General features: G+C 47.2%; 6 protein-coding genes across 6 annotated transcripts; 2 read left to right on the top strand and 4 right to left on the bottom strand.

Moving 5' to 3' along the window:
* Positions 1 to 373: 373 nt before the first annotated feature.
* On the bottom strand, positions 374 to 1021 carry PG986_013997 (uncharacterized protein; the record flags this gene model as incomplete). Its single annotated transcript, XM_066850219.1, has 1 exon — positions 374 to 1021. The coding sequence occupies one exon, from the start codon at positions 1019 to 1021 to the stop codon at positions 374 to 376; it is 648 nt and encodes a 215-aa protein (XP_066694362.1).
* Positions 1022 to 2401: 1380 nt separating this feature from the next.
* Positions 2402 to 4228, bottom strand: PG986_013998 (uncharacterized protein; the record flags this gene model as incomplete). The annotated part of the gene is made up of 3 exons (XM_066850220.1): positions 2402 to 2879; positions 2919 to 3039; positions 3547 to 4228. 3 exons carry the CDS (start codon positions 4226 to 4228, stop codon positions 2402 to 2404), a joined length of 1281 nt encoding a protein of 426 aa, XP_066694363.1.
* An 11523-nt stretch (positions 4229 to 15751) lies between these two features.
* On the top strand, positions 15752 to 17575 carry PG986_013999 (uncharacterized protein; the record flags this gene model as incomplete). The annotated part of the gene is made up of 1 exon (XM_066850221.1): positions 15752 to 17575. One exon carries the CDS (start codon positions 15752 to 15754, stop codon positions 17573 to 17575), a length of 1824 nt encoding a protein of 607 aa, XP_066694364.1.
* A 1021-nt stretch (positions 17576 to 18596) lies between these two features.
* On the bottom strand, positions 18597 to 19155 carry PG986_014000 (uncharacterized protein; the record flags this gene model as incomplete). Its single annotated transcript, XM_066850222.1, has 2 exons — positions 18597 to 18926; positions 19003 to 19155. Coding segments are annotated over 2 exons (483 nt in total), but the record flags the coding sequence as incomplete, so codon positions are not given.
* Positions 19156 to 19219: 64 nt separating this feature from the next.
* On the bottom strand, positions 19220 to 20348 carry PG986_014001 (uncharacterized protein; the record flags this gene model as incomplete). Its single annotated transcript, XM_066850223.1, has 5 exons — positions 19220 to 19352; positions 19408 to 19453; positions 19553 to 19624; positions 19704 to 20079; positions 20160 to 20348. 5 exons carry the CDS (start codon positions 20346 to 20348, stop codon positions 19220 to 19222), a joined length of 816 nt encoding a protein of 271 aa, XP_066694366.1.
* Positions 20349 to 21761: 1413 nt separating this feature from the next.
* Positions 21762 to 23303, top strand: PG986_014002 (uncharacterized protein; the record flags this gene model as incomplete). Its single annotated transcript, XM_066850224.1, has 5 exons — positions 21762 to 22119; positions 22194 to 22317; positions 22378 to 22583; positions 22665 to 22913; positions 22990 to 23303. 5 exons carry the CDS (start codon positions 21762 to 21764, stop codon positions 23301 to 23303), a joined length of 1251 nt encoding a protein of 416 aa, XP_066694367.1.
* Between the last annotated feature and the right edge of the window lie 1099 nt (positions 23304 to 24402).

The raw sequence follows: 24402 nt of genomic DNA on the forward strand, positions 1-24402 counted from the left end.
CTTATATACACATGTGAGTGGCACTGGCAGGGGGCATGGCCGGCGACAGCGCTTTCTCGACTACGATTCAAGATGAGAGCGTCGCGAAAGGATACAGTATCCCCTTTCTAATCCCGTTTCAAGTCCTACGCCGGCCTACACCATCGGATGGCCTGTTGTCGTCTTCCTTGACTTCCACGACAGCCGTAGTATTCCTGGAGTTCAAAGCCAAAGAACTGGGCGAATACAACTTTTCGATATACTCTTTGATGTAGTAAACTGACAGGAACCGCGTTCAAAAAGAGCACCCCCCTATTATTCAAACGCCAGAACACCTCCACGCAAAGTATGATCAGTATACTACTCCACGAACTCATCCGAGGAAGCTAGGACACTAACGGTATTCCAGCAGCCTCGGGGGACACGGCCCATCCAGCAATCGCCTGTCACAGTCGGCGAGAGGACGTACATATTCTCTACACTCCCGGCAGTACCCCCCATACCACGCGGGGCGGCACACGCAGCTGCGGCAGTACTCTGTAATCCGTGTCGTCGTCGATATCGTCGTCGTGGTTCTGCAGTAGCAGCAGCTGTACCTGCCACCGCTCCTGCCTCGGCAGCACCGGCGGCCGCGACAGCCGCAGCGGCACGACGAGGTGCCGTCGCAGCAGCAGCCGTCGGGCCGGACGCGCATGGACGAGCCTGTCCGGTTCAGAATGAGCGTGTTGCTGTCGCGCAGCAGGCTCTCGCTGACGACGAGGCTGCCGTCGTTGACGATGTAACGAGTCGGGTAGCCCGAGTAGCGGGACTGGCGATTGAAGCGGCGCACGAGCTCGTCGTCGCACCAGTCGCGACAGGGGGGCTCAGGGGCAGGCTCGGGCTCGGGCTCGGGGGCTGGGGCCGGGTCTGGGGCGCAGACGACGGTGTCGCACTTTTGGCTGCCGCGGTGGGACGAGGTGCGGCTCGACGAGGAGCTGCTGCTGCTACTGCCCAAATGGCTGCAGCTGTGACGACTGGAGTGGCGACTGGAGTGGCGGCCCATTGCTGTTGTTATCGTTATTGTGTGTTTTTGACTTGTCCAAGATGCTGCGATTGACGGAGCGCGTGTCTGACCTGACCTCCTGTTTCTCAAGATCTGCCCCTCGAAATGTCTTAAGATCTGAGACCGGTGTGGTCGTTGGACTCAAGTCAGGTTGCTTGGTCAGACAGCGACAGTGTTAGGAAACTTTGTTTAGAAACAGCAGCGAACAAGGAACGATCTGGGGGAAAGCGATGATCGCAAGTGCAACTGGGCCCTATCTATATAGCATACCCAAAAAGGTTCCAAACGTTTCACCGACACCCGTTCTTCAAACTTTGTTCATGTTGTCTATTGCGGCAAAGCCCTGACGGGCCGTCAGGTGTTGGTATTATCAAGGCTTGTCGGACAAGGCAATTCAGGGGAGCTGCATACAGATGATGGGGTGATTGCGATGCTAACTTTCTGCGGGTGGACGAGCATTTACCGTCACTGCGCATACCTGGCCAAAGTATCTGCTGTATTCGGCATTGTGCCGATGGCTGGTGATTAGCGCGCAGGGGTCGGTCGAGGGATGTCCGCATGCGGATGAGAATCTCACCACCGATTGGCCCCCTTTGGAGGCTCTGCAGTTCCGTCCGAGCGATAACTGAGTTCACGCCATCTCAATATAACGAGATGCCCGAAAGACTAATCACAGCTAAGATAAAGCTTATTACTTTAAAAGGGACAACCCCCTGGCAACCGTCGAGGGAGAATATGCAATGTGATTGCAATTGGACTCTGTTTAATGTACATGGGTGTTCGGTGGATTGAATAAATATCAGACAGCAGTCTCCGTGTTGGCATCTGTTGGCTGTGTTGTCTGCTAGAGTCCTAGAAAACCAGAATCTTCGACGCTTCGGCATAGTTAATCATAGCCTTCACAGTCTTCATGCTCCCTCGCTCAACGGGCCTTCAAAAGAAATCAATTTGCGAGATCTGGATAGTGGTGCCAATCAACAAGGTTCTGCCTTTCTGGGGCTTATGCCAAAATTCGCATCCATGTCCCTCAGTAGATTAATAGTGCACACGTGAACATTGCGGAGGGTGGGTATCCCTCGAAATCTTCCACCTCCGTGCTGGGCTATCTGTATCGATAAGCCCAGGTGTGATTTGGTTTGGGGCACGAGGACAAACAAGTGAGTTGACGGCCTAGTCAGATAGATATCCACAAGCACCTCTGAAGAAAATAAGAGCAGCCAATCTAAGCAGACAGTGTTAGAATATTTGCACTCTGAGGGTTTTGACCCTACCTAGAAACCGTGAAGACCTAGACCCTATTCATATTTGCATACTTATTGTGAATACTTGCCCCTGCTTGGCTTCCCAGCGATCAGTCACCAACGTCATGAACACCATCCACTATGCCATCAAACCCATTCGCACTGTCGAAGTGTAACTGCCATTTGCAAGCCAATCCTCCCAGTTCGGGTCTGGATCAACAGAGGCGCTGATCCCCTTAATATCAGGAGGATCCGGGACATCCTCGTATGTTATGCCGTTCTGTATGTCAACATCCAAGGCTCGGTTGGCTTTCATCTCGAGGAGTTCTGAGCTGCTAGGAGGCCCTCCCTTTTTTCTTGTACGCTCAATAAGATACTGAAGCGCTTTTGCCCGATGCGGAGGGAACCATATCTCCACCAACTGGTACAGAGAAAATGTGTTTTCCACGTTGCCACTTTCCAGAAGGCGTCTCTCCAATCCCTTGGCCAGTAAACCTTTCCGTAGAAACACATGGTTTTCCCCAGCATAATTGTGAGAAGGCCACAGTATATGCTGTGACTTGTGTTTGACATCATCTCTACTATGCCGCGCTATAACAGCATTCTGAGGATCCAAACTGTTTACCATCCAGTAGCACTGTTTTCTTCTGATATACCGCGTGATCTGGAACGAAAGGTCTGGTGGGGCGCCATATAGCAGGAAGATTCGGAGAACTGGCTCAAGAGGAATGGTGTATCGATCGAGGAAGTCATAAGCTTCCCAGAACCCAGACCAGACTAGTCTCCGCCATAGGCCGGGCCAGAAAGTAGGTAACCACGTTTTATCACGGAGAGGGGTTACCCCATCTTGGAGTCACGCCGTGAGTAAGTAGTCCAGTATGTTGAAGGTCCATTGATTGGGAGTATCCGACTCTAGACTAACAAGAGTATGCCACAGCAATAGCTCCAAGTTAACACCAGGTAACTTGGGCCCCGACAGATTATCGGATTGAGACTGTCTCTGTGACGAAGAAAGCGCTGACGGCAGTAACTCAAATTGACCACTATAACAAATAGTCAGTAGAACCGCGTCAGCAATTCCGCAACTTCTGGAGTAACCGTCAGGTGTGTATTCTGGGGTCCCAAAAGAAACTTCGTATCCGGATTCGGAAATTTTTGTACTGGCTTCGATTAGATGATATATGAATGAATTGGAGATCGGTTTCTTATGGTAAATAGGCAATATAGAATAGTCCAAAATCTGCAATAATCGTCGTTGGAAAGTCGAGAAGATGATGTAGGTACCGGTTGCAGGGTATGACAAATTGCCGTTGTACTCGGAATTTTCACTGAAATCCGGGAGGTCCATCCAGTCCAAGTCGACCGTGCTTATAGTGTCGCATTCATGCTTATACCGTTCATGAGGAGAGGCGCAAAAATAGTCAACGGGGTGACGGATGAGCTTTACTGTAGCAAGAAAACTCTGGCACGTGAAATCCAACAAGTCGAAGTCGGCCGTGAGTGCATGCATATCTCGGGATATACTATCGCGGACCATGAACTCGGACACGGCTCGATGTACAAATTTCAGTTTCGCGTACTCGTGGGATGTTGTTTTCCGGCCATGTACTTCTGAAGTGATTTCGATGAGACCAAAACAACGCCTCAAGACTTGCTTCTGGGCTCTTTCAAGCCTCGAGGCGATTTCTGCTGCACTCCACTGTTGAAACTGGCTCTTCTGTGCAAAATGGTGGTCTTCGTCGTAATCATCGAGAAACAAGTATTCCATCAGCTGGAACTCCATGTAATTGTTGCGCACACCCATAGGGATGGCAAGGACCAGTTGCAATGTCAAAAAGGCCCTACGACTTTCCTTCTGAAGCCGATGGTTCTTCATGGAGTCGAAGATGTACTTGAAGGCATCTTCAAGCTCTCTTGGTAAAGCGTCGATCTTGAGGGCAATATCTGCTGCTGGTTCATCAGACATGACTGATTCTGCCACTGTGCTTAACGCGAGCTTAGCCCAAAGGAACACGCCCTCAGACTTTTCAGTCAGTTCGTATCCTAGAGCGAGGATTTCATCCTTGTCGTCTCTGGTTTCAAGCTCTTCGATGGCTTCCAACCCGTCCTTGATGCGAAGTGCGATGTCTCTACGGTTGATGTCTTGCAGCTTGAGTTTAGGACAGAGCCTAAATCTTTGCTGGAACACAAACCATTCTCGACTAGAAACATACAGTTTTATATTTGGTGCTCCGAAAGCAGCCCATTCCCGGATGAGCCGGATGGCATCCTCTGGGTCTTCGTGAAACTCATCCAATCCATCGACGAATATGCAGAATTTGTGGGTGCTGAAAGTACTCTTGGTTTTGAGGATGGCATTGAGCCCGCGTTTTATCTCCTCGGGGTTGCTGTCAATAATACGATCCGCCTTGACCTTCTGCCACTGATCCGCAAAAGCGAGATTGCACAACTGAGGTGCTTGTTGGAGGATGTGATACAATATGGAAGTCAAGAGGCCTCTGATTGTGTTTTGGATAGGACACCCAGGACGCCAGGCGAAATAATGACAAATGACAAGCTTTTTATCACCAGACCAGCCTTTAAGCCTCTGAAGTGAGCCTTGGTGTTTGCGCAAATACTTCATCAAGGCAGATTTCCCGGCGCCTGGCTTCCCAGAGATGTGGAAGATGGCTTCTTCGGTGCTCAAGGGATCCTTTGTCAACCATGAGATGAAATCTTCTCGAGCCTTCTTCATTGCGTTGAAAGTGTCCGTGGTTGTTTTGGTTGGGTCAATCCAGTTCTGCGACGGGTATCCGTACATCATTGATTTATTTATCAATGACTCGTTCACCCCATCAAATATCCAAGAAAGCGTTTTCGAATGAGCTTCAGGTACGCCGAAAAACCTGATATCCATACTCTTATCAGTCAGATGCTTGAGTACCAAGACCTGCCCGGCTCTATCAATGGCTTCATCTGACTGGGTGAGCAATAGCCGAAGCTGTTCTAGCGCGTTGGGATCGAGCGAGATGACATTGATCCCTGAGCGTAACAAAGTCCGTATTCGTTCGTAACGATCGCAATTCCGATTCGTGAATGCTCCCTGTTTTGGCAATATCGTCGAGTCTTTGGCCTAGCTCATCCCTTGAAGCAATCAGTAAGATGCAACCCCTACTGGCTGCCCCCCCTTCACTGACCCCCTAAAATAGATGTAAAAATTAACAACAACAGCAATAGATAGGTCAATTGAGCAACACATACTGCATTTTAAGGTCTGTTTCGGCTCGTGCGCACTATAATAGAGTCACCCTTACTACCAGCTCGATTTGCATTAATTTCCACCACTTCACCGGCGCCCCTTTTCGGCCTTTTCCTTGGCCGACCTTCCCGAACATCCCTTTGAACCTTCCTGATGTTTAATATGTAAATAAAGCTTTTATTGGGGTCCTCGTCGACCTTTCTTTTTTTTTTTAAACTTTTGTTTTTTTAGATCTGCCTTTAGACCGGTTTTTTCCTACTTTAACCGGCCGATCCAGGCCGTTAAATTATTAATACTCTTGCCGAGCTTTATTCACAGCTACCTTTTAGTGGCATTAGAGTATGTTACCTTTTTATTAAGCACCGCTATCGCTAAATTTTTAACCTGCCGGCTAGTCTTAAGTGTTACTACCTACCTTAGCCTTTTTAAGTAGGCCGGCGTGTATCCTCGGCTTTATTAGCGTCGTTAATAGTTCGAAGTATAGTAGCTTTTTTAAGCTTATTATTTATCGGCTTGTTTATATTAATCGGCTAAAGCCTTAATATTAACTAATTATTAATAATAGTGTTAGGGGTAAAGGTAACTTTTCGAGCTTTGTTTTAAGCGCGAAAAAAGTTTCCCTTTTAACGTAGCTATTATTAGTAATGGCGTACGCTAAATCGAGTTTTTTTCGGAACCTTTTTTTTAGTACCTTAAAACAATTAATATTTAAAGGCTAGAGAATGTAGTTATTATGTAGTGGTAGATAAAGAAGTTAAACCTTAGCCTCTAAGGCCGTTAATATAAAGTTTTCGTTAATGTAATTATCGTGGCCATTTAAGATTAATAACCTTTATTATTCGGGGTTATTAAGCTAGGTAAGGGGGATAAATATTTTTTTTAACTATTTTAAGGTAATAGGGTTAAAAGTTTACCCTTTAGGGGAAACTTTAAAGGCTTAGTTTTTATAAAGGCAGTTAATTTTATCGTTATCTTAAAGGAACTATTACTATTATATCGATTAGCCCTTAAAAATAATTAAAAAAGGTAGAAACTTTTTAAGAGTATTAATGTATTTTAAGATAATTATTTATTTACGGTTGGCGGCGTTATTACGTATTAACGATTTATAAGCGACAGGTTCGATTATTATAATACTTTCCTTTATTATTATCGTAGTTCTTATTTTATTAGCGTTAAATTTAAATCGAGGGGGTATTATTATTATTAATAGTACGCCGTATGCCGAAGGCCTTCGGTACATCTACCTAGTTCCTCGTGTAATAAACCGTGCCGAAGCTGGACTAAAAATACACGCTGCCAATGTCGTAAAATTTACCTCACGTGCTCGACGTTACTATGCTGGTTCTCACCCACCAGCCTAGTGACCCTTGCTTTAGGGCCTAAAGAGAGATTATCCAGGTTCGGGTGGTCCCCTAATCTCTATTGCTAATTTATATAGCGGCAGTCGACCGGTTCGTAGAAGCTATTTTGCGATAACCTTCGCCGTATCTTTTTTTATAGTAAGCGCCGCTAAATCGCGACGAGTTCGTAGCGGACTAAGTATTAGCTGTTTTATTAGCTGCTCTTGTTTTCCCTCGAAGTCTTTACAGTATAAGATTAGGTGTTCGGCTGTTTCCCGTCCTTTACCGTAGTTATATAGCGGCGTCGGAACGTTTAAAACCCGATAAGTAAACAGGAACGACTTAAACCCTATTCTTTTAATGCGTGCTTATATTAAGACCGATATTTCGTACTTAAGCATATCGTCGTAACGACGGCACGTTCTTTAGTTTAGCGGCGATTCTATAGCTAGTTCGCGGCGGCCTCGCGTTAAAATAACGGCATAAAACTATTTTTGTTCCTATTTTTTTTAAGCGCTTATTCGACCGTTTAACTATTTAGCTATTATTTAATTAACGTTAATTAAGCGTCGCTTAGCCATAAAATCGTAGGGGCTTCGCTAATAGCCCCTTAAAGTCTCCTTTATCTCTTTCTCTTTACGCTACGTTCTTTATTAATAATTTCTACCGTTTTTATATAAGCGCCGCGTAGAAATTATAGCTTCCCGGTAATCTCCGTGCGTATTTCGAAGCTAGCTACCCTCGCATTTAAATAGAGGTCGAGGGGGGGAACTACCGCTTCAGTCTCTAAATAGCATTAAAAGGTCGCCTTATATACCCCTATTACGGTCCGGAAATAAGAGTTCTGGACTATTATAAGGCTAAAGGCTGGCCTTTTTTCGGTATCGCCCACTCTATACCAAACCGACGCTCCGTACGCGAGTACGCTACGTATTACTTTCGTATAAAACTCTTTTGCCCTTCGTACTAAATATCCCTAAATTAACGCTGCGAGCTTAATAAAAATTAATATCTAAGTTACTATTTTCGCTTTAATTTTTAAAATATAGTCTTTCTATTATAGTTTCCGATAAAGCTAAACGCCGAGGAATCTCGTAAAAATTACCGGCGTTATAACAGCGTTTCCAAGGCGTACCTATAGCGTATAGGCTTTTCGCGTTTTAATAAAATAAATAAGCTCGCTCTTTTTAAGTTCGAACTCTATCCCTCTCGTGCGTGCCCAGCGGCTATAAATCTCCCAGGCTCTTTTTAGGTTTCGGTAATTCGTAACGTAGTTTAGTTTTACGGTAATAAGATTCGTATTATCCGCGAATCCGACGATAATAAATTACTCGTACGCTTTTAACTCCTTATATAATATAGCGATATAAAGAATAAAAAAGATCGGTAATAGCGGGGAGCTTTGCGGAACACTAGCGCGGAGCTGAATCCTTTTAACGACTTACCGTCGAAATAAAGATAGACCGATCTGTCCGTAATAAAGCTCTCGACCCATCGATAAACCTAATCCGGCAATCCCTTCTCGCGAAGTGTAGTAATTAGTTTTTTATAGTTAATTATATCAAAAACGCCTTTAATATCGAGCTGGAAAAAGGAAGCGACGCCTTTTTATTACTACGTTATACGGATAACGTCGATAACTAATCGAATAACCAGCTCGGTAAACCGCTATATCCGGTTCCCTATCTAGCCTTTAGGTAAAAACGAGTACTCCTCGGCTATTCCGGTAATTCGCCGGTTTATAACTATCTCTATTACTTTCCCGACTATACTAAGTAATAAAATAGGTCTCTATTTACTAAGTGTCTACTTTTCAGTTACTATTTTATTTAGCTTTAGGATCACGATAACCTTTGCCGTACGGAAACGTTTAAGGAAGTAAACAAGCCGGAAGCTCGCTGTCGCTAAGCCGGCTAACGTCCGGAAAAAGGGTTCCCTACACGTTTTAAGGAAACCAAGAGGTAAAGGTCTTCCCCTGGAGCTTTCCAGGGTCCCGTTTACTTAATAATATCTCTTATTTCTTTAGCCGTTACCTCTGCCTCGATAAGGGTAAAGCTAGGGGCGTGGTTCGGTACGGTATTTAAGTCCGTAAGGTTAGTTTTTAGGTTAAGAAAAAACTTCTCCGAAAAGAGCGTAGCTTTCTCGTCGTAGTTTCGCGCCTCGTTAATAGTTTTTTCGCTACGTTATAATTCTGGGATTCCCGCTGTCTGTGGTAGCGTCCAGCTCCGTAATCGGGCCTATCGTTCGAGCGATTAAAGTGTTTTAAAATCGTGGGAGGCAGCGGCGACTGCGTAGCGTTAGCTTTTCGTTTTCGCTATTTAAACGATTCTTTCTAGGTTCGTTTTCGACTCGGTGTATTAATTCTAAGTGTATTACGAGGGTACCGCGAGATAAGCTCGGTATCGTTATTTCGTTATAATCTACGCTTTTTAAACTTCCGGTAACCACCAGGGCGTACCTTTACCAGTATAGGGGTTTTTTTAGGGCTGCTATATCGGTAATCTTTCGTAGGTCGCCTATAAGGTTATCAATAACTTAATTCAGCTCTTTCGGGCTTATTAGTTCGGCGATATCGGTTAAACGTGCTCCGGTTTCCGCCCGTGCTAGCCCCTTATTTAATATCGTCCAGTTTTATCCCTTTATTTTCGTTTTATTACCTCGTAGCGAGTTAGCTTTTAATTCGACGCGGACGACTTATACCCTGTAGTTAAAACTTTTTAAGCCAGGGTTTCTTTTATATAAAATTATCGTTCTTCGTGTTACTTAGGCTAGGTTTAGCGTAGAATCTCTTTATCCGTAGCGTCGTTTCGTAATTTTTTTATATAACGTGGCTAGCTTTAAATTTTATTAGTCCGTAAAAGCAAAAAGGTTGTTTACTCCGTACGATTTCTTGCCATATACGTTCCAGAGCGGATAGTATATATTAAAGTTTTTAACGAGTAAATATCGCCCGGGGTACAAAGTCGCATCGAGGTCGCTTAGAGGGCTCCACTATCGAAAAGTTTTTTAGATTAGCGAATATATAAACTATATAATAAAGCGGCTACTTTTTCCCCTCGGTATTATAACGGCAGCCTAATCGGGGCCTACCTTAATCTTTAACTTAACGATATCGAGGCGTTTATATATATAAATAGCCGCTCGGCCCTCGCCGTAAATTACTCGATACTTAGCTATTTTTAAATAGTACGCGGTTTACATACAGGGGTTCGTTTATACTTTTTATAGTATTAATATATCGTACTCCTTTTAATTAATTAAAGTAAATATCGTTATTACTTTTAATACTACGATGTTTTAATATACTATTCGTAAGCTTATAATTATAAAACTATAATAATATTCTACGCTAATAAAAAAACGACGGTACCGCGCCGGCTTTACGAGCGTATTTCTTTACTTTAACTACTCGCTATCGAATTAAATCGCGAGCGGCTTTTCTTCCGCAAAACTATTATATACCCTTCTCTATCGCTAATAAAGAACGTCGTCGATAATAATAAACGCCCTATTCCTACCGAACTATCGCCGGTGTTACGAACTTCGAACTAGCGAGGCCGGTAGGTATAAACTTTTCTTACGCGTTCTCTCTACTAAATTATTACGGGGTAGCCGTAATCCTACGCCGTGTATTCCCTGCCGTAATTAATATAACGTTTCCTACCTCGTAGTCCTTTTTAGGGGCACTCTTAGTTTCCTTTAAAATGTGCTGCTGTAGAGTAGTAGTTATATCGCTACTGCTTTCGATAATACTTAGCTACGTAGCCGTAGCCGTAGCAGCGGTAGCATTATTAGATACGGAGGCTGGCGTTATACGGTTCGTAATCGAAAATCTCGGAATCCTATATTAAGCCGTTATCGCATAAATCTTTCGCAGCTTAAACGGAGCTCGTATACAGAATAAGGAAAGCGTAGCGTACTTCGGGATTCTTCGGCAGGCTACGTTTACATTTCGAAATCTTTTTTCGGGTTATATTTATTTACGAGTAAATTACGTAATAACGCGGCTTCGTCGTAAGTATCCCGCAGCTTTTTTATTAAAACCCCTTTCGCGATAACTACGAGTTCTCTATAAATAAACTACGTATTAATCCCGAAAGCGTTTAAAACCCATCCATTATTTTTTACATATTTCTTCGCCTCGTCTTTAAAAATAAAAACGATATCGCCGCTAAGTAGTTTTTTCGTTACGATAGCCTCGCTATACCTAATTACTATATTAACGCTCTACACGATATTTATTGGCCTCCTTTTTTAAATATCGTTAAATTAATCTACGCTTTTAATTACTACTTCGCGGTTTCGGCGGGCTAGGACGATAATTTTCGGTTATTAAGCAATAAAATCGCTACTACGCAACGTAAATATAACTTAAACTTAAAACTTAGTTTATATAGCTTTAAAATTTTACGTAGTTTAAGCGATAACTTCTCCGACTATTTTTCGTAATTCCCCGCGGGTTACTAGCGCGTTATCGTCGTTATCGAGGTACGGTCGTAGTTTAATCGCTTCGGTACGAAGTTCCCTAATTACTTAAAAAATCTCTTTACGCCTACTATTAGGGGCTATTAAATTAACGATTAGTTTCTTTAAATACTTTAATCTTTCTTCGATACCTCTTTTCGAGCCATTTTCGCTGCTAGGACGCGTTTAAAGCGTTTAAAGTCCTTAGTTATACGCCGTAACGTTGCTTCGCAGGTAGTACTGGCTCTACGCGAGTCCGGCGCGACCGGTGTTAATAATTATCGGATTATTCATCGGATCATCTATACCGTAGCGCCTTAGCTGCGTCCCCTCGATAAAGGTTCGGCTAAATTAATTCGACCTCGTAGATTTAAATAATAAAGTTTGTTTTCAATTATTCGATGGTTCGACCGAATTATCGATCTTTTTTGCTTCCGTCTAATATATATTGCCGAGACTTATCGAGGGGGTATACTATTAATAATAATAATGTTAAGCCGATTAAAAAACTTTCGTATAACCCCGTTTAATATGTATACGAAACGCCGAAAATTTATCGCTTTGGCACGTATAGTTTTAAAGGCCGGATAACGTTTTAAAAAACGGTGCACTTATTGTTTGTTAATAAGGTGATCGACCCCTTTTGTAAGGAGGATACGTTAAGCGTATATACGAAACAGCCGGTGCGTTAATACGTAGTTTAGGCTAGCTTAAAAAAAGGCCTATTTAGCTAAAAAGGTTTCTTCGGCAGAGGTGAATAACTATAGAGCTTTATATTTCTCTTTTTTATTAAGGTTTTCTTTAATTCGGTTGCGAAAGGTGCCCTTATTAACGTTATAGTCTTTAGCCGCACGATTAATGCTTCCGCCGGCCAGCACGGCCTGGACCGCCTGCGCAATGCGTACTTCTTTAGTTATATTAGTGGTAGTAAAAAGAGGAAAAAAAGAGGAAGAGATTAATCTACTTTAATTAGGAAACGAGTAAAATTTGACCCCTTTATATACTATTATTATTGCTTAGGGGCTCTAGAATCATCTGAAATCAGGAGGGGTCAATCAGAGGGGGGGCAGCCAGTAGGGGTTGCATCTTATTGAGAAGTCATATAAATCGACGACGGAGCCAACATACCGTGTTATTCTCCCAAGTTGGATTTGGAACATCGACCTGCATCTCTCCAACTTCGAGTCCAGTTCTTTCACCTTGTCCGTGTTTCTGAAAGTGCGTACTGAAGCCGCCGTGCTGCTGCGTTTGGATCTCCGTTTCTTGGGTTTCAGGTCGTTGAGAACCCCTAGAAGACTTGCTGTCAATCCTTCACACTCGGTGCAGACCTCGAGAAGGGCTTTCTCGCTGACAGACATGTCCGAGGGACCCTTGAGAGGTTTGAGGTCCAGCGACAGCGTTTCCATCTTCGCGAGGGATTCTAGGTCCGCATTGTGGTCGCTAGAGCCCGAGGCCGAGGCATGGATTTCATTGGCAGTCTTGACGATTTTGGCACCGAAATCGAAGAAGGTGATGATGGAGGATGCCAGCCCGATGGCACCGAATGGGTCCGTGTTGGTTAGGATTCGCCTCAATGTGACGATCCTGTGAGCTGCGAAGAGTTGCTGGTGGTGTGCTCAGAGAAAAGAAGGGTGAAGTTAGTTGGCATTTTGGGCAGGCTCTGGGGGCTTATGGCTGCGAATGAGGGGTAGGTTCACTTGCATGATCTTCCCCAATCGGTCTTGTGTTATTGGTACGGCGAATTGCCGAGTCTCGAAGATGGCTTAGAACCAGAGAACGCCTTGAGAGGTTGCCTTGCCGGGGTTCTGGATGGTCCGCCATTACCAAAGGCCAATGAGGTTCCCTCCACAGCTTCATGTACTCGATGCATGCGTCATGTCGATTCTGCACATTACTGAGCTGATAGCGGAGATCGACCACTGCTAGCATTCGCTGTCTGGATTAAGATGCAACCCCCTCTGGCGCCCTCCCCCCTCACGCACCATTTTACTTTTTTTAGTTTAAAAATAGAGGATAAAATAAATAAAATAAAGGAAAGATATATTTTAAGCTTAGATTTAATAAACTATATATTTAAGGTTTTTTAATTAAAAAATTAGATTTATTTAAGAAGATATTTTATATTTTCTTTTATTTTTAAAATTTTAAAAACACGGTATATCATCTTAATTTATTATAAAAACTATAAAATCTTTTTATAAATGTAATTTCTACCATTTTTACCATAATAATAATTAAAAGTTAAAGCTTTAAAAAATTATTTAATGAATTATTAAAAAGAGAAAATACTCCCGCTTAGAATTTCTTAGTAAACCTTAATTTAAATTTTCATATTTAAATAACTTAATAAATAAAATAGTATAAAAGTTAAAATGAGTATATTACGTTTTATTTTTAAGTATTCTCGAGATTTAAAATTGAACATTATTTTTAAATAATTTATTTAAAAGGTTATTTCGATTTATATTTTACTAGTAATTTATATATAACATTATAAAACGAGCTATATTTACCTTAATAAATTTATTTAATTTTATACCTTAACTTTATATTTTCACTTAATTTTAATACTATTTCTATATAAAATCGGTATATTATTGCCATTTTTCGTTAATTTTATATAAAACTAGTAAAATATTTAATTTAGGTGGGAAAACGAGCAAAAGGCGGGGGCGCGAAGGGGGAGGGCGCCAGAAGGGGTTGCATCTTAACTCGCTCTTCACGTTTTCAGTCGGTAGACAGGAGACCACGCCACTCTATAAATGCGGACGGCACGTACTGGATGAGAGATAGGAAACCGATTTATGTCTTGTGTTGGCATCCTATGCACATTGCCCATTTCTTGTTTTCAAGGAGCGGGAGCACACAACTTACCACGGGAGCCTGAGATACCTCTTTGAACTCGAAAATGCTGTCCTCAATACGTACAATAGGTACGATACATTATATCGATGGTCTACGAGCCGATGAGAAACGGACTTGGGTCAAATCAGCCAATCTAAAACGGAAGTCAGTAAGGGCGTGTTTACTCTGGTCAGCCAGCTGAACTTTTGGGCCGCGCACGTCCCCTTAAAGGGGCTAGAAGTATATGTCCGGTGACGGCCCCCCTTTTTTATATATATCAGCCGAAAATCCAGCAGTGTATTTACTTCGACCCCTTAGCTAAAAGTAAAAAAAGCTGGCTAACCGTCGTTTTATTTTTTTTTGTCTCGTCTCGGGACCGGCTAATTGTATTTAATTATATCGACGAATCTTAGTTAAATGAAACAGCCGACCTTAGGCCGGCTGATCCAGCTTTTCGACTGCTTTATAGGGCTTTATAGGGCGTAAAGGGCGCTATAAAGGGTGCTGTAGGAATAATAAATGTAGTATTGTTCGCGCTCGGTCCTCGAACCGGCGTGCGTTAAAATTGGTGAGTGTGGCATTGCTTACGCTCGGCCCTTAACGTACGCTCGATCTCCCGAAAAGTTAATGCTTATTTCGAATAAGATTCGAATAAGCTTTGAATCAGCTGGCTGAAGAGGTGCGTGCGTCGGCCGATAAGCTGGAAGCTGGCTGACTAGAGTAAACACGTCCTAAGACCAAAGCAGGGGTTCTGAGGAGAATGACCGGCAACCTGTCATGCTTCCAAGCCTCAATTGAGCACTCAATCGCTACTTAATCGGCTCCTTTGATGGTGTTCACTCCTATTGTCCGAGATGTGAAATTAGCCATCTTGGTCAGCCCCACGTGTCCGGTGACTCTTTACGCGAGGCATTCCTCGTCCGATGCAATTGCTCACGTCGTACTGTTACTAATGAGCTACGCCCGGCCTACATGTTGTTATTTCCCGTAGTGTTCCTGTCGACGCAAAGTAGCACAGCCTCTTATGCGCACCAGCATTCCCGCTAGGCTGATTCTGCAGCGAACGAGCAGCAGCCCAACGCCAGAGCCACAAACACAGCCTCTCGAAAGAAAACGAGGTCTCAAGTTCGAGATACCATCTCCTGGATCGGAAGCGCTATGCTTCGTCCGTACATGTACAGTACCCAGGTAACTAGTAATTGACGAGCGCTGGGCATGTACTGCCCATGCGAATATATCGACTTAAGCGTAGCATTGAATTCTCTTCTTCCTGGTTCGTTTGAACGGACTTTTTGGTGGCGGGGAGCGATTTGGCATTCATTGGGATCTTGTATGTCGTCTATTTGGAAGTCCGCTGTCGCAGATTAGGCTACCAATTTTAGTTGATCTTAGCCCCTGGGCGGCTAAGGAACTGCAGCCTAGAATGCATGTGCCGTAAAATCCACACTCGCGTGACTATCGATGGCTATTTGACCTGCCTGAAAGTGATCGAATTCGATTTGCTTCAAATTTATATCACCAATGTATTGGATACTTCAGACGAGCATATGATTGATGCAACCCTGACAAGATTGCGTCTAAAACCAACTCGCGATTCAACATGTCGTCGACCACTCCCCCACCCCCACCAAGCAGCCACCTGCTGAACTGCCCCACCGAGATCCTGCTCGCCATCACCCACCACCTCCCCAACCGCGACATCAAAACCCTGCGCCTGTCCTGCACCCGTCTCAAGGCCGCAGCGCCGCTGCGCCTCGACCGCGTCTTCCTGTCCGCCAACCCGCGCAACCTATCCGTCTTCAACGCGGTCGCGGCCCACGACGTCTTCCGCCACCAAGTCGTCGAGATCGTCTGGGACGACGCGCTCCTCGTCGAAGACGCGACCCGGGACTGGGACAGCTGGCTGGGCACCTCGGACGACGGCTTCTACTATGGCGAGGTCGACGACGCCACAGGGCGCCGCCGCGGGAACGACGACGACGAGGGGGAGGGCTTCCCCCGCTGGTTCGGGCGCGCGTGCAAGCAAAGTCTGGAAACCACCATCTCCGCCGACCTGTGCCGCCGCGAAATGGCGGAGTGGACGACGCGCCCGATGTTGCGCATCTCCGAATGCTGGGTCTACTACCAAGAGCTGGTCGCGCAGCAGCGCGAGGTCCTGCGCTCGGGGGCCCATGTGCGCGCCCTCGAGAATGCCTGGCGACTCCGCCGTTTCCCCAACGCGCGCACCATCACCGTTACGCCGGCCGCGCACGGCCGCCTCTTTCATCCGCTCTTCGAGACGCCCATGATACGCGCCTTCCCGCCGGGCTTCAACTACTTCATCCCGCGCGGCTGGCCGGTGTATGGGGAAGAGGAAGACGGCGTTCCCCAGGCCGAGGAGTGGGAAGACGACGGCGACGATTGGCCGGGCTTCCGCGTCGTGACGTCCATCGTCGCGCGCTACCCCGATATCGAGCTGGCCGAGTTGCGCGTGGACGCCTTCGGGATCGCGACCGGGCTGAACGTCCGGGTCTTCGAGGAGCCCTGCCGCGCCCTGGCCGATTTCACCACCATCGTCGCTCGCCCTTCATTCCAGCACCTCCACCTCGACCTGATGGTCGGCGGGCAGGAGGGCTACGGGTGGGAAGCATTCACCCGGGGCCATCTCGCGCGCGCGCTCTCGGCTGCGAAGTTGCAGTCCCTCAGCATCCGCACCGACGTGGCCGGCGGCTTGGTTTGCGACGGGGACGGGTATCCCGTTCCTTTGCGAACCATATTCACGCCCGCTAGTCTGTCTTGCGTGCGACACTTCAGCCTTTCTGGGTTCTATGTCCGCGAGGAAGAGCTTCTGCAGATTCTGGGTGATCTGCCGCTTGGAGTGCTCGAGACAGTGAAACTGAGCTTTCTCTGTTTCTTCAAGGAAGGCCCTACGGTTACCCACAATACCACCAACACCAACCCCGTCACCACTTCTTCCATGAGAAACGGATTCTTCGGGCATATAATCGAGCTGCTCTATCCGAGCCCCTTCGCGGACAACAACAATGATAGCGGCAATAACAACAACAACAACAACGTCAATAGTACCAGCGCAATCGACGCCATCGAGAGCAATGCCGAAACTAGGTTGGAGACTATGGGCCATTTGCTCGAGCGGATCCGTGCCGAGCTGTCATGGCACAACGTCAAGCTAACCATCGGTGAGCCCGCGGACCACGAGATGGACGGGCGAGCCCGCTGGGCCAGCGCGGATGACTTCCTCTACCGGGGCGGTGGGAACCCGTGCCCGGAGGCGTTCAGCCAGGGCACGAGGATCGCCTGGGGGTTCGGAATTGAGACGGATGTTTTCGACGAGTCGTATGAACGCCCGTACGTGGAGTCGGAAGAGGCGCTGGGATATCGATATTGGTATGACGAGCTTCAAGCCATCAATTGTCGTCGGTAAATGCAGTTGGTGCCAGAAAACGAGGCCTCAGTACTCAATGAGCGAAGCAAGCTGGCTGAGAGGGAGGGTGCGCAATCTAGTCCACCTGTGTTAGCTAGAACACCATATTACGTTCTCAATGAGTGGTTGATCGGGCAGCCTTGGTTCGAGATCATCGTGGGATGGGTAAGTAGGTTGACAAGATGCCTGGACCTGCTACAACTGTCGTTCTCTGGTCAGAGCGGGGGATCTGCCGCTCCCGTCGATCCAATCCTATCTTAGAAGGGCAATGTGGCATCCAGGAGCGCGATCAGCCATCGTGATGGTCGTTGAGGGCGTGTTAACGGACCGAAGTGTGAGCGTCGGCCTCGGAGAGGAATGTACTTGGCAGTAATGCCGCAACCCCCACCAAGCGTTTTAGCAGGCAAGCAGCCCCAACAGCTGCCCAGGTAAATGCCCGCAGTGACCTGTAGCGTGGTTCTTTAGCGCCTGGGGTCGTGCGACCCCGCCAGTCAGTGGCACTTCAGGCCCTGGAATGACAACCACCATCGTCCCCTTTAGAAACAAGAGCCAGCGTGTAAGCGACAGACGATTGGTGCCTGTTCAACCGCACTTGGTTTTCTATTGGGACTGGATTTAATAAGTAGTCCCCCCTAACACCCGCTCCCCCTTACCCAAAATCGCGAAAATGGCCCCTTTGCCAATCGCCGCCGCAGCCCCTTCAGTAGCATGGCATAATCACATTGCGGTTTAGGTAGTATTGACATAGGATATAGGAAATCCACTGCATCCGATCCGCAGTGTGGCGAGTTGGTCGCGCTCCTGAAGGAGCGAACAAACAATGCAATGCATGTACGACAAATCACATGCAGACTCCCGTGCCTATAATATTGTTACGCAGATACGTGGCTGTAGTTCACGGCGCAGACGGTTCATGAACTTCCGCACCAGTCAATGAACAGTGGGAGAGATTGAGAAATAAGACTATGCAGAAAAGAAGAGGTATCGCAGGCCCGTCCCTATTTCCTCAAGCTTCGTACCTGGACGCTGGCCAGGGGCCGCCCATCCTCCTTTCTTTACCCCACGCATCACCAGGCTGTCCTTGGCCGTATGTGACCGCAACAACCGTGGTCTTCGAGATGCCATCCGTTGGCAACTGCGAGTCGCGGGTGTTGTCATCCGAGGAGTGTTGCTGCCGCCTCCCCCTCGCGCCGCTTCCACCGTCTCCGTCCTGCATGTCTTTTTGGTCGCAACACAAGATCTCCTCCTGGCTTTCCGTCTCGGCGCGGTCCTGGCAGGTCGCCACCAGAAGATCCGCGTCGGGGTCCTTGACTCCCCCTTTCTTGTTGCGGTGGCGACGCCCCCGGCGCGACTGGCTCGACAGTTCCATGTCGCCGGACCCGATGGTTTGGATGGGATCTTTGTTATCATCTGGATGATCGTGATACCTTCGTCGCTTCGAGTCGTTGCTGGAGAAGGCGCGGCTGCCCAGGAGCTTGTCGCCCAGGGGGTTTGAGGATGGGGATGCAGGTGGCTGTGATTAGGGAGTTGCCCTCGACACTGGTTGCAAGGTGGGCTGTCAGGATGGGGATGTTCATCATAATGTAGGGGTTCCCGTCGGGAAGGGGGTTTCCTTACACGGTCCAGACTATTAAGTCGGGACAGTCATCTGTTTTGAGTTAGTGAAATATTCCAATCATTGAGTGACCCTTGAAGCAGGCTTTGCGACGTACATGAAAAGTCTGGGCTGGTAAACGTCGAGATCCGGGTACACTTGTAGATGGCGATGATGGATGCGCTGTTCTCATATCAGCACATGTTCTTTATTTAATAATAGCAGCTGGTTCATTTACATGGAACCGATACCCAAAGCCACACTTAGACCAATCTTCTTTTTTGCTATTTCCGGTGTCAGTTTGTGCCATGGTATATTGCCGTGCCGGTTTCTCAGGCAGTGGAACAGACAAACGAAACAGAAAGGAGGGGCCTGTGACGTACTTGACATCTGCAGCTTGAAAAGAACAATAGTCGGGTAAAGGGCCAAGTATAAGTCAACAAATGCAGAGTAAGCTGGCGATGATCCACAGTCAGCATCCCTTCGCATTTTGTCAAGGTGCCATAGCGTGAGTGACAGGGGTGCGAAGCTTACCTCCGACAGCAATGGAGTATTGGATATGAATCCATTTACTGATGCATTTCTTCTCCGTTATCGACAAATCCCACTGCGACGAGGGCGGCGAGCACTGGAAAAACAGCGTGAAGATGGCGACGGTCAGCGCCGTGACGCATAGCCCCGTCATCATCCATAGGAGTACACGATGCCGCCGGCTGGGGCTCAGGAGGTGGCAAAGTAAAAAGACGACGGCCAGCTTCGGCAGGGCAAACGAGAAAATGCCGGGGACGAAGCCGACCATGGTCCAGAAGATGACGCCTTCTTTCTTCGCCGTGTCGAGGAGGATGAAGTGCTTGCCGTTGCCGGATTCGACGGCGAGGACACCGAAGGCGACGGAGACGTATCCACATAGCTTCAGAGATGATTGTACGTTAGCTGTGGGAGCAATTGGTGGATTTGTTGACGATAGACTACATAGAGAGCTTTTCCTACCATGGAAATAAAGATGAGGTAGTCGTCGACCCTTAACTTGCCGCGAATAAACTGTCGCACATAGAGCCTGGCTACGGTGAAGATGGTCCCGATCACCGTGACCGTGATGATGGCGGCCAAGATGCTCGGGCCCTTGTCTTGTTGAAGATACCAGTCGGGCAGCGGTGGTGTATCATTGGTGGTAGACATCTTGCCCAACGTCGATAAAGGGGCAAGCATATGCCACTCACTTCTTCCAAGAACATATGTATGTATTAGACAAACACGCCCTCGGCTTTAGCCACGAGATCGGTAAGTTGATGGGGATGGCAAATCCGAGTGGCGTTGATTCTTATAAATGGAAGCAGTAGGTTGTGCAAGGATGCATGCGTTTCTTCATGCACGAGTTCCCGGAGAATCTACCGGCTTGCCACGTTTGCAAATGTATCTCGGAGTTCAATATGACCATTTATTATGTTTCTAGAAAGTCCATTTGATTGGGTGATACACGCTCTGTCATTGCGTGGCATTTTCTAGGTCGTCATGGATCGAGGGTAGCGTGGTGAAATACTGGCACAGTCACTCCTTTGCGTAGATGGTCTCGAGGTCGATCTGATGGCAGTGGAACGACCACAAGGACTCCATCGCAAACAGTTCTCACCAGTCCCCAGTGAAGGAAGTTCGCTTGGAAAACAGCCTTCTTAGCATGCAGAACCGAGACGCTCGCATGCAGGTAGGGTTGCACCCGACCGCCCGCCCAGCCCTGCCGGATAGGAATCTGGGCCATGGCGTCCATGCGGGAGGGGCCACAAAACGCGACAGAACCACAATATTCGGAAGGATTACAGTTGAGGTGCAGTGGCAGTGGGACACGCAATTTCGCTCAACATCATCGTCAGACCAAACCGCCGGGTTCTCGCCAGAGAAAGCAGGACTTGGACACAGTGTGTGCACATCTACCTGCACCTCCTCCCATTTTCACCCCTGGAAAGTAGCTGACATGCCAATGCATGGGTCAATGCACCCGGGGCAGCGATGTGGGCTGATCGGTACTCCTACAGCATGCGATTTCCACGTCCATCGAGTCGTTTAAGCACTTGTGGCATAGCTAGAAAAAGAAAAGGATGCAATACCAAGCTAAACAACGAAACATAAGTATGCCATTATGCCGTCTATCATAATCTCAATGGAAAATGCCGGTCTCATTGTGACGCAGGTGGTAGGCTGCTTTCTCAGTCGACTGGAGGTGGTACGACCCGTCCAGCACCCGGCCGAAAATCACGAGGTGCATTCGGCGATTAGGCGAACCGGGCTCCAGTTACCGGGCAAGCCCACCCACTACCGTAGACCTACGGCTGAGCAAATCAGCACCCGTTTCTGGGAATCAAGCTCCATACCGAGCTGCAAAGGCTATGACCCATCCGCCCCAGACAAGATACCAGGCGGCCAGGGGCCAGTTCGTGTCACCAGCCCACAGCGAGATAGCGAGAGTGGGAACTCGAGATTCCTACTTTCTCTCCCATATTCCTCCCCTCTTGGTCCTCCTTGGCATCATGTCCGCACATTCCTTATAGCTCACCCAATCAAGCCTCTCCCTCCTCCACAAACAGCTACCTGACCACCATGACAATCCCCAACGGCGCCTCGCCCGCGCCCAACGCATCCATTGCCACCTCCCCCAACGACCTTCCCAGTGTTCCCGCCATCCTGAATCAGATCTCCGCCCAGGGAGCGCATCTGTCGACGACACCACAGGACTATGACAGCCGGCTCCAGCTGCTCGCCAGCGCCCGAGCCCTGGTGCAGGCCCTGGAGACGCCGCGAGAGACCATGATAAAGCACATCTGGGCCCAGCCGGCGGTTCAGGTCGGCATTACCATGATGTACGAGGCGGGCGTCTTTCACGTCATGGCTAAGAAGGACGGGCCCATCACGGTCGAGGAGTGTGCTGAAGCTACTAAGATGGATCCGAAACTTCTGGGTAGGTTATATCTCGTGAAAACCCAACATCATGGTTGACGCGGTTGTCTAACGTGGGTGTAAATGATTCTATAGCCCGTCTAATGAGACACCTCGGCTCCATGGGCTACTTAATCGAGACCGGCGTGGACGAGTACGCCCCGACCAACTTCAGTAGGGCCATGTCTCTGCGCATTATCGGCGATGGATACCCTTGCATGTAAGATATCTCTGCATACATAAGTTTCTATACCCCTAAAGCTGACTGACAGACCTCAAGCATCAACGGCCTCTTCAACACCCTAAGCAAGTTCGGAGAGTTCACCAAAGCCCACGACAACAAGATGGTGCTCAACCACACCGACACGGCCCTCCGGCACGCCGAGAAAGTGGATATGGACGTCTTCACGTGGCTCCGGTCGATGGGTCTCGGCGCGCACTTGAACAACCACATGGCCGGCTACCACCAAGGCCGGCCCAGCTGGAGTATGAGCTTTCTTCGTCGACTCCCTCGCCCTTGATGGTTTCCTCGGATCTTGTGAGCAAGGCACTAACTTCGTCTCACAGTGGACGCAAATGTCTACCCCGTAGAGGAGCGGTTGGCCAAGGGCGCAGACACCAGCCACGACGCCCCGTTCCTCGTCGACATCGGCGGCAGCACCGGCCACGACCTCGCCGAGTTCCTCACCAAGCACCCCCGCCACCCGGGCAAGCTGATCCTGGAAGACTTGCCCGTGGTCATCGACCATGTTCAGCAACTAGACTCACGAATCGAACGGGTCCCCTATGACTTCCACACGGAGCAACCCCACAAAGGTGAGAAGCTCCTTCCCCATTTTCTCCCTAGTCCCCCTACCTGCTTTGTCGACTCTTTTAACCTCGCCTCTTGCAGGTGCTCGCGCCTATTACATGCACTCCGTCCTCCACGACTGGCCCGACGACGTCTGCGCCTCTATCCTCAAAAACGTGGTCGCCGCCATGAAGCCCGGCTACAGCCGGCTCCTGGTCAATGAGTGCGTCATCCCGGACCGCGGGGCGGACTGGCAGGCCACGGCGCTCGACGTCATGATCATGATCGAGTTCTCGGCGAAAGAGCGGACGTTGGCCGACTGGAGCCGGCTTCTGGAGCCCGCGGGGCTGCGTATTATGAATGTATGGAGCGGGGGCGATGGGGCGGAGAGCTTGATTGAGTGCCAGTTGGCTTGAAACCCTTGTCGATCGGTCAAGGGGCTGGCTGATCCTGGGGTGCCCAAAACGAATTGGTAAGAGATTAGTTATATTTGCGACTCGCGGTATTCGAAAACTAGAGTTATATAAGAGCTTTGTTGAACCGATAAATTAAATAGACGGGGTTGTTAAACCATGGTGGTCGTCGTAAAGCCAATCCTACGAGGAGCGTCTAGCTAGCCAGGGATACTGTCACAATACTTATCCAGCAACAAATCTAGCTCCCGCCGGACCGCATCATCTTGCACTCTGTTAGCCTCCAGCACCAGCGCCTGCTCCAGGTCGGTCGCTCCGAAAACTTGCACAGGCCGTCGTGGAGTCCGTTCGGGGTGGGGGTGACTCTAGATATCTTGGCACCCGCCGCCCGAGTTATAAATCGCGTCGTTATATATTATACGTAAAAGTGGAACTTTATTAAAGCGTACGGTAATAATAGTAAATAGATTTTTAATACGATATACCTTTTAAATTTAATTAAAGCTGAATAGTTTTAATAAAATTTAAATTTAAATAATTTTTTAAAAAGAGAACTATTTTATACGCGTCGATAATTTTAATATAAGGTAAAATTAAACCGCGAATTTCATTTTTTAAAAAAGAAAGAAATTATTTTTTAAAATAACGCGCGCGCGTAAAACGTTTATATTATTACTCGAACATTTTATATAACGTAATCCACGGTCGAATTGAACACACGGTCGAATTGAACACTCGAAATCGTATAAAAAAACCGTCCGTGCGTAACCGTGCATTTCAATGAATTTTTATTTAAATTAAACCGGGGTTTAAAATTTATATTCGATATAAAATATATAATAATATACGATTTTTATTCTTTTTTTTTAATATATTCAAGCTTATAAACTAAAATACGCTAAAATAACCCCTGTAAATTTAAATATTTAAAATTTATTTTTAAATAAAATAATTATAAAAAGTTTAAAAATATAATATTATTATATGCTTTATAAAAAGTTTAATTTTTAAAACCCGGTTTAATTTGAATAAAGGTTCATTAAAATGCACGGTTACGCACGGACGGTTTTTCTATACGATTTCGAGTGTTCAATTCGACCGT

The sequence above is a fragment of the Apiospora aurea genome (assembly GCF_038362705.1).
Source record: "Apiospora aurea strain CBS 24483 chromosome Unknown utg000009l_segment0_segment0, whole genome shotgun sequence".
Taxonomy (NCBI): Eukaryota; Fungi; Ascomycota; class Sordariomycetes; order Amphisphaeriales; family Apiosporaceae; genus Apiospora; species Apiospora aurea.